This window comes from Eubalaena glacialis, chromosome 4 (genome assembly GCF_028564815.1).
Source record: "Eubalaena glacialis isolate mEubGla1 chromosome 4, mEubGla1.1.hap2.+ XY, whole genome shotgun sequence".
NCBI classification, from domain to species: domain Eukaryota; kingdom Metazoa; phylum Chordata; class Mammalia; order Artiodactyla; family Balaenidae; genus Eubalaena; species Eubalaena glacialis.
In genome coordinates, this window is record NC_083719.1 from 934,546 (window position 1) to 950,820 (window position 16,275).

Sequence of the window (16,275 nt, forward strand, 5' to 3'; positions counted from 1 at the left end):
AAAAATGAACAGATTTACAGCACTGGTTAAAAGATTCTCAATTCCTTTTAGTTAAACTACTTCTAGTTCTGGAGCAAAGTCTCCAGACCCCGCTCCCCTGCAGAGGGCACCACCGAGCAGGCAATTCTCCTTCAGGAGGGGAGGCTGAGCCTTCCTCAGCCTAAATCTGAACCTTAAACACACCGCCCAGTGACAAGGCTACTTTGATTAAACAGAAGTCTCCACTGAGCTTATTACACACACGCACACCCGCCTGGCTGTAGCTTATTACACACACGCACAGCCGCCTGCCTGTGCCCTGGAAGTCGCTGTGCCCTGTCCGTCCTCCCGCTCAGGAAGTCTCGTCTACCTGACCCCGTCCCCTCCTGGCTGTCCCAGGCCCTACATCATGCCATCCCCATGCCCGGCCTCAGCTCTCCGTCCACCCCCGACTTCCACCTCATCACTGCCAGCCCCAAGCCCAGGCCACCGGGACCCCGAAGGATCCCCTTCCCAGACATTCCCCAGCTTCCGCCCTCTCCGCCCTCCAGCCTCAGCAATGCCACCCCCGCCACTCGGACGCGCCAGGGGCCTCGGAGGGCTCTGCGTGGCCTCACCACCCAGCCCTCCGCCTCCGAACGCCAGCCCACATGCCGGCGCCTGGACCCCCGTACGCCCCCAGCAGCCGCGCGGGAGGAGGCCGCGTGCTCCACTCTCCTCTCCGGGGCCGACCGTGTGCAGCTGATCGCCAAGCGGACAGGCAGGAAGAGAGGGTCTCGGTTACCTTCCCGCCAGGGCCTAGGACACTTAACTCCAGTCCTGGAATCCAGGAGTGTGAAGAAGGCCAGCCTCGTGCAGCTAGCCTCCCTGGGCCGAACCGAACTGCTGTCCAGCAGCAGTGGCCCTGCGCTCCGTTTCTGCCTTTGCTAAAGTAAGCAGCATGGCGGGCACTGGAGCAGGCCTGCTTTCCCGGGAGGACAGGACAAACAAGACAGGGCGGGGTCTGACTTACGCTCCGGGGCCTTGCCACGTCCAGGTGATGGTGTCCTGGGGGCAGGAGAGGAGCGATGAGTCAGGAAGGAAGCCCCGTGTGTGCCACGCCCCTCCTCCCCGCCCACGGGCATGCCCGCCTCGCCCCGGCCCTCGCCCCGGCCCTCGCCCTGGCCACCTGGGACCCCAGAGGCGCTGTCTTCCCTACCACCCACGTCCCCTCTGGGGCATGGGAGAAGGGGGAGTCCACCACCGCAGGTCCCCCCAGACTCGCTCACCTCTCCTCCCACGGCCCCGGGGTCACCCATCCCAGCGTCCGCCCAAGACCCCGTCCTGCCCCCCTTCTGCCTCCTCCTTCTCCGGGCGCCCGGGGCAACTTCAGTCCACGCCCGGACCTGCTCTGTGCTCTGCAGGCCCTGCCCTGCCCATCACCACCACCTAGCCAGGTGATGCTGTTGGCAGCCTCGTTCCAGCTCCACACCCACCTGAGCCCCCAGGGTCCTCGCCTGGACTCTCGGTCAGAGACGCGCCCCCGACGGTCAGCCCCGGGCGGGGGCAGGGAGCGCAGAACAAAGCCACAGGGCTGCATCTCCCCCACCCCGTGCCTGCCCGGGGTCCCACGGGGACATTTCAGACGCTCTCCATCCTCAGCCGCCTAGGTGAGGACGGTGGGTGACACACGTCCTGCTTCTACCCTGACACCGGTCACCCACCAGGGCTTCCTTCTCTCGCAGGCCTGACACCCACCCGCATCCTCATGGCTCCTGGAAACCCACCTGCCACGGGGCGTCCCACACACAGTCCCCAGCCCAGCCCCCTCCATGCGGGTCTGTGCTCAAACCTTAGACAGCCAAAGAGCACGTGGCATAGACCATGAGCGCACGGCAGAGGTCACAGCTCCCCGGCAACCGAGCTGAACGCTCCCAGAAGAACCCAGTGCCGTGCTTCAAATAAGCCGATGGAGCAAACTTAAAAGGGGAAAATCTAGAATTCTACACACTGGTGATGGATTCTCATTCTCAGAAACTGGCTAGCGAACGCACCTCTTCAGAGCTGTAAGAACCGCTGTGTCTGCCGGCCCGTGTGGCTGCTGCTTCTGACTGGCACTCACACACGGGGCCCGTCCACACCCACGGGCACAGGGTCAGTGCACTGACCTTGGACCCCAGGGCCCTGGCCCGGAAGAGGGTGGGCGGAAAGCCCCTGGGGCCCACAGGTGTCACATGGGGGTTACAGACGGGGCGGCCCCGGAGGAGTGCCCACAGGCACCAGAACCTTGCCCAGGCCCCCCACCCTGCGGGCTAAGCTGGGGTCCGTCAAGACCACCCTTCTGCACCTGGCAGAGGGACCATGGAGGCACTTAACCCCTTTCCTTCCTGCTCGCCAGCCTTTGGGACTTAAATATTCTCAGTTTTAAAATGTCCCAGAGTGCGAACTGGGAGGCAAGAGCCACTGAGGACACGGGGGTCTCACACCTACATGGCAGGCTCGAGGAAGGGCCAGGGCTTTGTGATCCACGAAAGCGGGACTTCGTGAGCTAGTGCTGGGGAATGTTCCAGAATGCCAGGGTAGATGGAGACAATGTCCTGAGATACCGGGCGATTCCCAGGCCCAGGAAATTCACTGGACATTCGTGTCAGGAAAAGACACTCACCAGTTTGTTTGGGTAGCGCAGAACCACCGGCTGGACAGGGACGCCTGGGATGAACGCACCTGCAGAGGGAGAAAGGGACACCTCTTACCTCCGTGGCAGCAAGTCCCCCGCCCACACTTCCCGTGTGGGGCTCAGAACAAACTGGGCTTCTCTGCCAGGCCTTCCCGGTCAGCAGTCATTCAGTGCTGGGCAGGTTTCCTCAACATCTGTGCCAGCCGTGGACACTCAGAGAAAACCCCAGGGTCACAGGAAACAGGCACAAGAGCATCTCCGGGCTGAGGCACTTTGGTGGGAGTGAGGGTCTCCCTCGCCTTCTCAAGGCGAAAAAGAAATAATTAAGAAAACTACTTACCAGGCTTGAAGGTAATTAGGCAGGTCCTGTTGGTACAAGTGCCTTCTGGGAAAATCATTATCTTGAAATGGAAAAAAAAAATCAGCATCAAAGGGACAGTTCAGAGTTCACAGGGGCCAATTTCACAGCCTATTTCCTCTAGTCCTGATGTGATTTAGGTACTTTAATTATATTCAGTTGAAAAAGTTAAGATGCATATGGAAGCCTTCATTAATTTCCCTTCTAACCGCTGGTTTGACTAAAATCTGGAAGCAACGCAGGTACACAAACAGCATGTGCCTTCTTGGGCGGCGGGATATGTGAACAGGTGGCCGTAGTGCCCACCTGCAGCTGCTGTGCAGACAAGACCCCACTGCCTGGAGAGGCAGCCACGAGCACCAAGCAGGACAGAGGCGCCGGGATGGAGAGCCCGTGGCTGAGTACAGGGCCTCGCGGGGGTTGGAGGGAGAGGCGGGGGCCGGGCCAGCGACGCAAACACCCACAGCATCAGCCGCCTCACCAGGACCTCCAATCACTCCAATTCCTACTGACTTCCAGCAACATAACGTAAGCTAACTTTCCCCTGCGTGGTGGAAAATACAGCCCGTGAGGTTGCCTTCAATCCTGGGCCCTGGAGAAAGAGCATGTCCAAGGGGCACTGAGTCAGCATGGGACCGAGCCCAGCACGCCTGAGGGTCAGGCAGGTGAGCTGAATGGCGGAGGGGGTCAACCTATTCTTGTGTGGGCGGCAGCTGGAGACCCTGGAAGCACAGCCCCCAGAGGGCTGCCTGTCCTCGGGCATGGGTGCCACAAGCAAGGCCTTCAATGTCTTCTGAGCAGCCAGAACCCAGAGAGTCCTGTGGGATTTCCAGCTTCTCAGGGTCGGCTCAAGTGAAAAGAAAAACTATACATATACAGCATAGGTCAAACGCACCCACAGATAACACTGGCCGAGGCCCCTGCCCCCCGGCCCGGGGCAGCCTTCCCAATGCCCCGAGGGAACCAGACACATGCCAGACAAGCCCGGAACTTTTAGAAGCAATGGGGTACACCTTGCAGCCTAACGCAGTATTCAAACATGAGACCACGCTGACCCCAGGGCCAGGGCAGCCAGCTCTTTCCGACACAGAACTTAAAAGATGATTCGGGAACTTGAGATGCAAGTGAGAATTGTTTTCCCCTATTTCTTTTATTTTTAAAACGCCAGAACCCAAAATACCTGATATTCGGCACATTCTTGGATTTGCACTCATCAAAAATAAAACGAAACACAAGGAACCCAGCCTCCAGGGAAAGCAAGCTCTGGCCCTCGTGTTTCTCTTTCCCCTCCAATCCCTAAGGTCGCCTCTTTTGGAATAACCGCTGAGAACGCAAGCAGCGCTGCACACCTGCGGCCACTTCCCACTGGACTGCGCCCGCCTCTTGATCACTTCCACCGTCTTCCTGCGAGAATCCTGGTCCATCCGGGACACGAACACTGGCCGGATGTACTTTATCAGAGCTGAAAGAGAGGGGGGCGGTGCTCGTGTTGGGGTGGCTGCCCAGAGCGCCCGGTGAGAGGTGAGCCCCCCAGAGGTGCCCCGAGGGCTGTGCCGCGGGGCAGGCAGCGCGGACCACGAGGGATGGGGGGGGGCACTGAAGCCTCAGCGGACTTAGAGGATGGCCAGAAGCCCTGCAGCCTGCGGGGCCATCAGTAACAGCTCCAAGCGTCCACAGATGACAAATCAGGAGAAAGAGACAGATGGGGCTGACCCCATGGGGAGTGGAGAGCCTTTGGTCACCCGTGTCACCGGTGGGGGGCTGGGGGGGGAAGTGGGGAGGCCCCAGAGCCAGAAGGGCCTGGGGCACGTGGCTCGGACCCCACCAGCCTCGCTGCGGGCTGAACTGTGTCCCTCAGAGACAGGCTGACGTCCTAGCCTAGGTGCCTGTGACTGACTTCGTTTGGAAACAGGGTCTCTGCAGATGCAGTCAAGTTCAGAGGAGGTCACACTGCGCCGGGGTGGGCCCTGATCAGTCACTGGTGTCCCCGTAAGGAGGAGAGAGGGAGAGATCGCCACGTGATGACAGAGGCAAGGACGGGGTGACGTGGCCATGGCCGGGGGAGGCCCAGGAGAGCCGGGACCACTGGACACTGGAGGGCGGCCTGGGATGGACTCTCCCTTGGGACCAACCTGCCGACACCTTGATTTTGGACTTCTGGCCCCCGGAACAGTGAGAGAATATACACTTCTGTAGTTTTGAGCTGTGTGGTCTGTGGTGCTTTGTCACGGCTGCCCCAGGACACTCACACAGACCCCATTCCAGCACCACACACACGGCCCCCCAGCAAGTGTGTGAGGTCAGGGCTCCCTGACCGAGGCTGATGGCTACACCCAGCACACTGGTCCTCTCGAACGAGGATGTAAAGGTGGGAAGATACTTCTTAGAAAACTTTGAACTGATGGAAGGCAGAGGCCATGGCAGTCGGTCACCCTCCTGGGCCGGTGAGGCCACGTCCCCACCTGCTGTGCCCCAGGGCCACACCTCACTGGGCCCAAGATGAGCTCTAAGCTTCTTTTCTGAGCATTTCTGTTACTTGTAAAGAGTAATATTTCATGACTTTTATTTCTTGAAGGTCTTCCAAAAAGCAAAGAAAAAACATTTTAAAAAAGAATAAAATTCTATCTAGCTGGGTCCATGGCACGCATAAAATCTAAGTGGATCTCAGTGATAGTTTTTCCCGTGTCTGTCTTGAAACATTTTGCTTCTTCACCAAATTGGAACTATTTTATCCCTCCTCACCGATTTCTCCTGATGCTGCTAAAAAATGACCATGAGAAGGAAAGGGAGGTTTGGTGGAATCACCCAGAAGGACAGGGCGCAGAGAAACAGGTGAGCCCAGCGACCATCTTGCCCGAGCATGGTGCCGCTTCCCAGAGGGCGAGGGGAAAGGAGGCCTGCTCACCTGGCAGGGGGGTGGGTTTTACCGGTCAGAGCTACTCTGTCTACACGGCAAAGAGAAGAAAGCGGATGAGGAGGCTTTTCCCAATTCCTGGACCGACCCGAGGCCCAAGGCGGGGAACCCAGCGGGCTCTCTGGACTCAGGACGGCAGGGGTCCCCGGCTGTGCGTGTCTGTGGGGACCCCACCCGAGTCCCACCCGAGAACTGCACGCTTCTGAGGACGGAAGGGAAATGCAGTCTCTGTCCCGCGAGCCCCAAGCCCGGACAACAAGGGCCCGATGCCTGCTTCGCTGAAAGGCCGCGGGCAGCTCTGTGGTCGAGACATTTGAAGCGGTCGGTAAATGCATGGGAGAGGCAGGAAGGAGCCTCCCTTGGAGCCTCCGGAGGGAGCGGGGCCCTGGGGCACCTTGATGGCAGGCTTCTGGCCCTGGAGCTGGGAGAGGATGAATTCCGGTGATTTTAAGCCCTCAGCTTTGGTGACAGGTTACGAGGTCTCAGGACGCTCATACACCTGGGTTTATGGTACAGAAACTAACCCAATGGGACAGTTACTGAGTTGTCCCCAACTTCTAGAGCTTCTGTGTGGCGAGGGTAACACGTTCTTGTTAGAACTTCCAGGAGCACTTCAACACCTTATAGCCAAGGGCACTTGCGTGTTAATAAAAAATGAAAATCACAACAATATCACAGAAGAAATCACAACAAAGAAAACAGGGATGCAAGGCCCGGTGCCTATGTCGTGTGGGCGTGGCTGTGCTGTCACCGTGACCTGGACTGGCCAGCACTGGGGGTTTCACTCCCAGCAGGGTGGGGGGCTCACTCACTTCCCCATATCGGGATGTCTCTGCTCTCCGCCTTCATCACGATGGAGGACATCGTCATGGTGACGGGGATGGCATCGAAGTAGGAGGAGTGTGGTGCCAGGGTGAGGATGGTGGCCTCGGTGGGCAGCGCCTGCCGCCCCTTCACAGCCACGCGGTGGAAGCCGCCGGCAAACCACATGGTGCGCATGATGGCCTTGAGCAGGACATCCACGACCCTGCAACAGGAGCGCAGCCGTCAGACCCAGGCCCGGCGGGGGACGCAGCCCCACTGCCCGCAGCCCCACTGCCCGCACCCCAGTCCCAGGGACTATGCCGATCCCGGGAGACCTGCCGCCACGGTCACTGAAACGTCCGAGGAGGGAAGGGAAAGAGGCTGTGCTTTCTTCCCTGCGACTGTGTACATGAGCAGCAGAACGTCTGTCTCGTCCATTCACTCAAGAAAACGGAAGCCCCCTCAGCCACGTTACAAGGACAGCAGAATGGGAGGAGCGAGGCCCACAGGACAAAACTAGAGACACAGACACGTCGGGTGATCTGTCAGCATTCTAAGGATATAAGTTTTCAATGAAAAGAAATCATTGGCACCTAAAACGCACACTGAAAGGTGGAGAGGCAGCAGAGCTGAGGTCGGGAGCAGAGACGTGCCGGGTAAACCTCTCCCCCGCCTCCCACAGGTGGCCTCAGGCTCTGGGACGCAGCTGTTACCTTCCAGAAACCAGCCTTTTCTGGATGAAATTAGATGGACAATAAATTTGGAAAAGAAAGTAAAAATCAGGCTAGATGAACTGAATTTGCTTCATATTCATTCTTTTTTAAACATATGAGAACGTAAGCATCTAAATCTGCACATTCCCTTCCACAGGAATCTCTGATACGACAAACCAGATCACTGTTCATGTCACTGAAACTACGGTGAGTGATGGCCCGGCGGGCAAATGACTACAGACCACACACCTGAGTCCCTGGGCGAAGGGCCATCTTCAGAAGGACCCATGTCTCGCTGTGCTGCTGTGCTACGTGGGTGATCAAATTGGGTAAAAATCACTGCATAGACGCACAAGAGCCTAAATCCTTATTGGATTGATTTCCCAAGGGGCTTAACAACTCTCTCAAGAGAATTCCCAAGATGAGCCCCGACAGATCTGAGCAGGTCTCTGAAGCTGCACCGCGCCTGCAAGGAGCCGCCTGGAAACGACCTCCTCTAACCACGGGCAGGTCCTGCACAGTCACCCACGCAACGCGGAGGCCACGCTGGGCGCTGCGTCTAGAGCTAGGTGACTACAAAGCACACACTTCCAGTCGCTTGTTCTACTGCACATTTTTAAATGCACTTCTCTGCATGCATGTTATTTTTCACGATAAAGTCATTTACAAAAATAAAAGCCCATGGATGTCGATTGATGCACAAGGATAAAGAAACGAGACTGCGGGGGAGGCTGCAGTGGGAGCGCAGCCGGTCCCAGGAAGGCAGGTCCAGGAGGAGAGCTGGTGAAAAGGGGGGTCAAATCTCAGCCCCTCCATCGGAGACACACCCACCACCTCTCGGGTCCAAAGGTCAAACAGTGACAGCGATGTACTGGGACAGGAAAAACCAAATCTGATAATTCTCTAAGGTCTTGGAGGAATTCTGTCCCCAAGCTGCCTGTGGGGAAGAGATGCCTATGGGTGTGGGTACCGGCCTCAGAGAAGAGCCCCGGCCACTGCCCAGTGCAGGGCCAGCACCGCGGTCCCCAAGGCAAGGGCACCAGTGACACCAGAGATGCCAGAGCTTCTCCGGGGGAAGGGAATCGGGAGACAGATCTACATGCTCAAGGGCAGGGACCTGCACCCCGACTCCATCTGTCGTTCATCACACAGGTGGACACCTCAGACTTGGACGTGTGGGCAGAACCAGCTACATGATGGATAAGAGTATGACCCTGAGGAGACCCACAGGGCAGGCATCAGAAGAGACGTGTAAAAACCCACACGTGTCAGGACATTACAGTGCCAGAAGAGCAGGGTGCTCTGAAAAGGTCCAGAGGACAAGAAAAAGAAAATATTCTTGGAAATCAAAAGTCTCATGCAGAAATACCAGTTCCCTAAAAAGGCTCAAAAACGTGGAGAAGGGGACCTCCCAGAACATGCAGGAAAAAGAAAAGGACGGAACTATAAGACATAAAGAAAATAGTTTCTCAGAGTTGAAGAAAGACCCAGATCTTCAGCACCATCTCAAGGTGCTGAGCAGAATGAATTTTATGAAGAAAACTCATATTATTTCCTTTGAGAATTTTTCAAATTTCCAACGACAAAGAGAAGACTTTAAAACCTCCCAGAGAGGAACAAACGGGTGTCTAGCATCAAAGCTGCAGGTGTCAGCTGCGCATCTCCAAAGCTCTGGGGACACGTGACGTGAAACCTGCAATTCTATACCCAGTCAAACTACCCACCAACACAGAGGAGAGAATAAAGACATTTCCAGACACAAGATGTGAATGAGTTCCTCCTGCACATCTTCCTTCTGAGAACCCAATACTCCAGAAAATCTTGGAACAAAAAACAAAGACAAAGAAAACAGGCCCAGGAAATGCAGATCATGCCTGAGAGTACAGCAAAAGAGAAACACGCGCCACGCAGGGGTCAGGGCCCCGGACCCTCTGGGAGGAGAATCAATCCCAGGCAGCGGCCGCAGGACTTTGGGGGTGGAGAATTTTGAGGCTACACTCAGGGCTCATTATTCTCTTGGTTAACAGGCAAAATAAAATCGGAAATTCTGTAAAATGGAAAAAACAATACAAGAAGTAAAGTTCAGACTTTACTTCACAAAGCAGGCAGATGTGCAGGTGACTTTGAGAAACCGTGTGAGAGAGAAGCACATGGTGATGCTGACCACCCTGGGGACCACCCCTTCACCCACCCTGGGGCCCCACGTGTGCAGATGCGCGGGCTGCCCGGTGCCCCTCGCGGTTGGGGTCCGACCCCGACAGGCCCAGAGCTCATGGCTCCTTCCCCAGGGTGACAGAGGCAACGTCAGAAAAGCCACACACACGTGCGGAGGGCGTCTGCATGGGGCTGGGAGGAGGGATTGCAGGCCTGCCCTCGGCCACCCACTCTTCCCCACCACTTTGCTGTAACCGCCAACTCGCGTTACTCCAACAAAAGTGAGAAACGCCACCAGCATACACGTGGCGACTCAGAGGCGTCATGGAGATGACCCAAGGATGGACGTCCCCACACGGGGCACTCAGGAAAGGGCATCCTCTGCGATGGACCGACTCATGTCCCCCCACATTCCTACGCTAAAGCCCTGACCCTCAACATGACTGTATCTGGAGCTAAGGTCCAGTGAGGTCCTGGGGTGGGACTCTGACCCAGGGGACCGGTGTCCTTACAGGAGAGGAAGGGGTCTCGCCTGCAAGGACGCGGCATCTGCAGGTGGACGGAGGTCCCGCCACGAGCCACGGCTGCCGACCCTGACCTCCCACTTCAGCCTCTAAAACCGTGAGAAACGAATCCTGCTGTCTGAGCCCCGCCGTGGTACCCGGTTGTGACGGCTGAGCTGACCCTCCTGAACCCTGAGTCGGCCAAGGGCCAGTGCCTGCAGGACTGGCCAGCAGTGTCTCCTGCCCTGCCTGGTTGGGTCCTGTAAGGGATAAATACTATAGTTTTTACAACACTCTGTGTTTCGAAACACAGAGTCTTATGCGAAATTGTGTCGTTCCTCCCTTCACTGAAAACCCAAAATTTTATTTTAGGAAGGTCTGACTGACACTAACTTACATTCAGCAAAAATCCTCCCTGATCAAACAAAAATCTGCTCAAAACTGCACAGCTGTGCCTGGCGTGAACCAACCCACCGCCCTGGCTGATGACGTGATGTCCTCTACTCTGAGTCCTGTTATTTCAAACTTGTTTCCTCCTAACTCCCCGTGTCCCAAACTCAGGATCTTCTGTCACTGTTTCCTTTGAGGAGCTTGGGGCCGGGTGTTTGTTCTTGTTTCCATGGAGCCCAGGGCTGTGCACCGAGTTCCCGAGAAACACTGCTGTGTGGAGACCCCGAGGGCTGCAGAGGGTGGGAATTCAATGTGGGCGGCATGTGCAGCTGGGGTACATGCCAGTACACATATAAACACACACATATGAGCATACACACTTATGCACACACTCACCCGTACACAAACACACACGCATATACATACACACATATACACGCAGACACGCACATATACACATATACTCAGAACGATGCTCAGTCTCTGTGTACCTGAGCACCCAGCGCTCCTGTGAACCTTAACCCCACATCTCCCCACGAGGGGCACATCAGGTGTGCATGTCGTACACACACATGGTGCGTCTGTGAAGCGAGTGGGCTGTTGGAACTAAAGTTTGCTGTGGCCCATTTATCACCCGATGAGACCAAGTACATTACTGCAGACAAGAAAAGCTACATGGAGTCAAAACAGGGAAATGGAAACAGCCCAGAGCCACCTGTTTTGAAAAGACAGACGCCGAGGTTGTGCGAGGTCTCCTCCTTCGTGGGAGAGGACAGCGGGGAGGGCGGGGAGCCCAGCCCCAGAACAAAGCAGGGGGAACAGGGAATTAAGACACTTTTGATCAAATCATTCGTAATTTGTAAAAATCTACAAAATCTCTGCTTTCTAGCTATGGGTTCTCAACCTAGTGAAAACTGAAATTCTGATTCCTGTTTGGTCTGGATTTATTTTGCTTGATTATATATTTGATACCAAATTCATATTTTACAGTTAAAACATTAAAAAACCCTAAAAACCTCAAGGTAAAGCATGATTTCCAAAGAGATCAGAAAACCCAGCTCTCTATTCACTCCTTCACTCTTTCATTCAGTCATTCACTGACCCATTCATTCGTTCAGTCATTTGGGAGAGACTTTCCTGTCCTTCAGGCCAGGCTCCGTGCTGGGGACACACCCACGGAGACAGCCACGTCTACCTTCTGGCTTCTAGCGAGGGGGAGAGACCATGGTTCACTTGAAACTGGGGATGGTCTGAGGATGTGAAATATTGCCACGAGGAGGGCGAGGGGTCCCCAGGCGCCACGCTCATGAACGGCTCAGAAAACCCTTGAACCTTAACTGGCCGTCTCTGCCCTGCATGTAACTGCTGTTCTGACCACGGCACATGGGCAGCGGGGAACCAAGGTCCAGGATGGGTGCCAGTTTCCACAGCCTCTCAGGGCATCAACATTCCAGCAGCTCAGACACTGGGAGAGAAACGAGGGGCCTGAGCTGGTCCATAAACCTTGCGGGCCGGGCAGCAGGTAGTTTAGGCTTTGTGGGCCTGTGGCCTTGGCCACAACGACCCCTGCCCTCCAGGACAGCAGCCCTGGACGGTGTACAAATGAATGGGCAGGGCTGCGTCCCAGTAAAACCTCATTCACAAAAACAGGCTACAGCCGGGTTTGGCCTGTGGGCCCTTTTGCCGACCACCGCCCCTGCGCGAAAATAAGAACACTTCTGTTCTGAATAAACGGTCCAAGCACCCTTAGGATTGATCGGAGATGCAGACACAGGTGGTGAGCAGCTTGGTTTTACGACAGGAACGGTATCTTCTAACACACCGAAAATACTCACCAAAACCCTTCCGATAGCTCAACGTTTCCCTTCACTAGAAACGGCATATAGTGTGAGCTAAGGAACAGCTTTAGGTGTTTAAATACACAAGAAAATGCTGTGATTTCACGTCCTTTTGTGAGGCCCCTGTTGGATCTTCACTTAAGACGGATTCACACGTCCACCTAAACGAGGCAGAGACCACACCAGCGGCAGCAGGCTGACACGCGGCCTCGGGGGTGGGGACGGGGAAGCGCGGGACCCCGGTGCTCAGGACGCAACACAGCGGCCACGCGGCTCGCGGAGCCCTGGAAGGAGCCTCAGGGCAGGATGCTGGCAGGGGGAGCGGGCCCTGCGACACCCCCCAGGGCCCCCACAGACGTGCACTCACCTCCGCCACAAGGCCAGGGGTTGCTCTGGTTCCCGCTCAGCGGATCCCAGCGAGGCCACAAGCGCCAGGGGCCAGGCGAGCAGCATCATGACGGCGGCAACCAGCAGCCGGATGGGGAAGAGCGTCAGCGTCATGACGGCGACCTGGGGGGACAGGGCACGGTCACTCGGGGGACTGTCCTCTGGGCTCCTCCCACCGGGCCTGCCCTGCCCCAGGCACCAGCCTCCCGCGGACGCTGTGGCCCAGTCCCTTCCCAGTCCCTCCCACAGCCACCGGGGGGACGCCTGGGGGTCGGGGTGCTCTCCTGGCCGACGGCGCTCCGCCCACTCCCAGCACCCCCAGCAGGCAGCCCTGCCCCCGAGCCCCCCTCCTCAGTGCCCCCAGCAGCCCCTGCACACAAGGATGCTTTCACGGGGCCACGGGCACAGAGCTGGCAGGGCTGGACCACAAGGAAGCTGGGGACTCAGGGACTCTCCACCCCCAGGAAGTCCCAGACGGGATGCGGGCCCAGCGGGGAGGGAGGGGGCATCCAAAGCCACGGCTCTGCTCCGGTGGACGCGGGGAAGGCAGGCTAGGGCCCCATGGGGAGGGGAGGCCCTGCAGGCGAGGGGGGACACACGGGTTCAGTAGTGGCCGAGTCAGGGAGGGGCCCCGGTGGCCGGGCAGCTGTGACTGAGGTACCAGCACTTCTACGTACAAAGTGATGGTCTGCTTCCACACTGGGGGTGGGGGACATTCAGGAACAGCGTGTTTTGCGATGAACTTGATCTCAGGCGGTCGATTAGAAAATAGGGGAGCGGAGGGATGACAAAACAAAACTCACGGAGCCTTACAACCAACAGATGCAGTTTTTGATTATTTGCAAGATAATACACTTGAAATACGTAGGTTGGGTGCACAGGAGACAGAAAAGACGGGAAGAGACCCAGGTCCGTGGTACCGTGTCCCAGCTGCTCACCACCACCGCCCACCGCGCCCGTCTCTGCCACCTGCAGGCCTGCATGCCGGCCATTCCCTGATTCTCTGGGGTCTCCATCAGGGCCAGCGCTGCCCGACAGGAATACAACGCAGGTCACTGGTGCCATTTTACATTTTCTAGCAGCTGTGTTTAAAAACACAAAGGTGGGCTTCCCTGGTGGCGCAGTGGTTGAGAATCTGCCTGCCAATGCAGGGGACACGGGTTCGAGCCCTGGTCTGGGGGGATCCCACATGCCATGGAGCAACTGGGCTCATGAGCCACAATTACTGAGCCTGCGCGTCTGGAGCCTGTGCTCCGCAACAAGAGAGGCCGCAATAGTGAGAGGCCCGTGCACCGCGATGAAGAGTGGCCCCCGCTCGCTGCAACTAGAGAAAGCCCTTGCACAGAAACAAAGACCCAACACAGCCATAAATAAATAAATAAATACATTAATTAAAAAAAACAAAAAAAACAAAAAAACAAAATAAACCCCACAAAGGTGATGAAATCAATTCAACATGCAGCTTATCTAACCCAACACGCCTAAAGCACCACCATTTCCGCACGTACATCGTACAAGGCAGTTCACACTGTCCTCGTCACGCCCAGGGAATCCGGTGTGTTCTGTGCTCACAGCACAGTTCATTCACACGCGCCACACTCTAGGTGCCCCACAGCCACATGTGGCCTGTGCCGCCCGCGGCCGGTGTGGGTCCAGATCTCCGTGTGCTGTGACGATGCTGACTTTGAACGGCCTCTCCCCCCCTGCCTTCAGGGCTGGGGTCCCCTGGCTGAACCTCTGGCTTCAGCACAAGGTGGGACAGGGCCGGTGACCCCGGATCTGTCGTGGCTGCCACTGGTGACAATGCTTCCTTAAACGGTGGGGGGGGGGGTCTGCTCCAGGGGGTCAGACGGCGCAGGAACGTGCTGGCGGGAACGTGCCTCCCACCCCGGCTTTCCTAAGCGTCTCGTTTCGAGGTCAGCATGAACGGGGTGAATGTCACCACACGTCTTCCCTGTGGGATGATTACGTGCTCATCTGTCACCCTATCCACGTGACCCACAGCGGCCATGGCTTCTCTGGTGTCGCAACCCCGGTTCCAGCGCTGGGAAGCCACCTCTCTTAAGGCCTCGCCAGGTTTGTTTGCCAGCACGCGTCTGGAAGGCGAGCCTGGTCACGTCCCCCGCACCGCCGTCCTCGGGCACCGCTGTCCTCGGGTCCTGCGGTCACCACGCCAGACACCAGCCCACCTCGTTGGAGGAATTCCTACGGAGCTTTCCGATGGCTGTTCCAATGCTTTTCATTGTTTATCTAGATTTCCTATTTTCTGGAGTTATTTCAGTGTTTCTGTCAGGGAGGAAATCTCTGGGCGTCCTCAGCAGGCTTCTCCTCCCACCCGATTCCCCGTCGTGCATTTTCAGGATAATCGTGCGGAGCCGCTGCCCTGAAGTTACATCAACCCTGCCCTGATCTACGGCGTCGTTGTTCATATCGTTTGTGCTTCTGAGACTCGTCAGCCTGTGCCGATAGACAGTCCTCCCCTTCACTAATCTGTTTACAGAACCACTTGTGCATTTGTTCCTTATCCCTGCTGTGACCTATTCGGTCACATTAATTTTGTATCTTACAGGGGCCTCTCTCTTCTACTCTGAGTGTACACTAATGTTCTTTCTAACTTCTTGAGGGAACAGCCTGGAGCACATTTTCAGAAATACCTTATTTCCCCCAAATGCACATGGAGAACGCAGCTTTCTCTAAGTACTTTAATCCAATCCCACAAGTTTTAAAATGTAGCCTTTCCTTCATTTCAAAACGTATCCTTTTCCATCCTTGCTGTTGTAACTTTGCTGCAGAGGGAGGGCGGAGACGCCCTGCCTCCTCGCTGGCGGGGCCCTGCCTCTCGGGCTGCCTGTCACCTTGACGGCCCAGGGCTCCGGCTCCGGCGCCTGTGCTGGGAGCCCCGCGTACCCGTTCATCCTATGACCCGTGGCCGCTGCCCCTCCAGGTGGCAGGGCAGCTGGGTCACCGGAGAGTTTGCGGTGTGTCCCCATAAATGGACCCGAAAGCCGGTGCCTGTGCCAGAGACAGAATGAACGGGCAGCAGAGCGCCGGATAGGAGCTCCGGGGCCGGCACGCTCAGAGCACTCATGGGTCGCGGACACACCCCGACTGCGCAGCCACACTCCACGGCCAGCACGGCTGCTACTGCACGTAACGGAAGAGAACAGCAGATCTCAGGGTTCCAGAAAGAGCTCCCGGTTTCCCCAGGGCTTCTGAGGCCCCGGGGAGGCAGCACCCCAGCCTGTCTGGACCAACTGGGGTGATGACGAGGCCTGAAGGGGTGACCCTGGAGTCGCGGCAAGTGCCACCGTTCAAACTGCTGGCTGATGAGCGGACGGCGCCCGCAAGCCGGCTCACCGGCCGCTCCCCGTGGACAGAACACGTGACCACATTTGCCTCTCGGAGGACGCATCTCTGTGCCCGCTCTGTGTGCGGCGGGGAGACGGCCCTGCTGTCTGAGTTTTGCAGCCAGCGGGGAAAGGACGTGTGAGTGACCACACAGCCTCGACCCTCGGCAAACAGGCAGGCCTCCCACAGACGAGATGGGCAGGTGCCGACGGATCGCGGCCTGAGCCATGG

General features: G+C 57.0%; 1 protein-coding gene across 1 annotated transcript in view; it reads right to left on the bottom strand.

Annotated features, from left to right (window-relative positions):
• The window catches only part of LPCAT1 (lysophosphatidylcholine acyltransferase 1), a 41,500-nt gene that overhangs the window by 11,135 nt on the left and 14,090 nt on the right, over positions 1–16,275 (bottom strand). Inside the window, exons 2-7 of the mRNA XM_061189104.1 lie at positions 12,677–12,819; positions 6,720–6,934; positions 4,343–4,455; positions 2,976–3,036; positions 2,624–2,682; positions 992–1,026 (exon numbers count right to left, since the gene is read on the bottom strand). Coding sequence (XP_061045087.1) covers positions 992–1,026; positions 2,624–2,682; positions 2,976–3,036; positions 4,343–4,455; positions 6,720–6,934; positions 12,677–12,819 — 626 coding nt within the window. The remainder of the gene's footprint in view (positions 1–991; positions 1,027–2,623; positions 2,683–2,975; positions 3,037–4,342; positions 4,456–6,719; positions 6,935–12,676; positions 12,820–16,275) is intronic.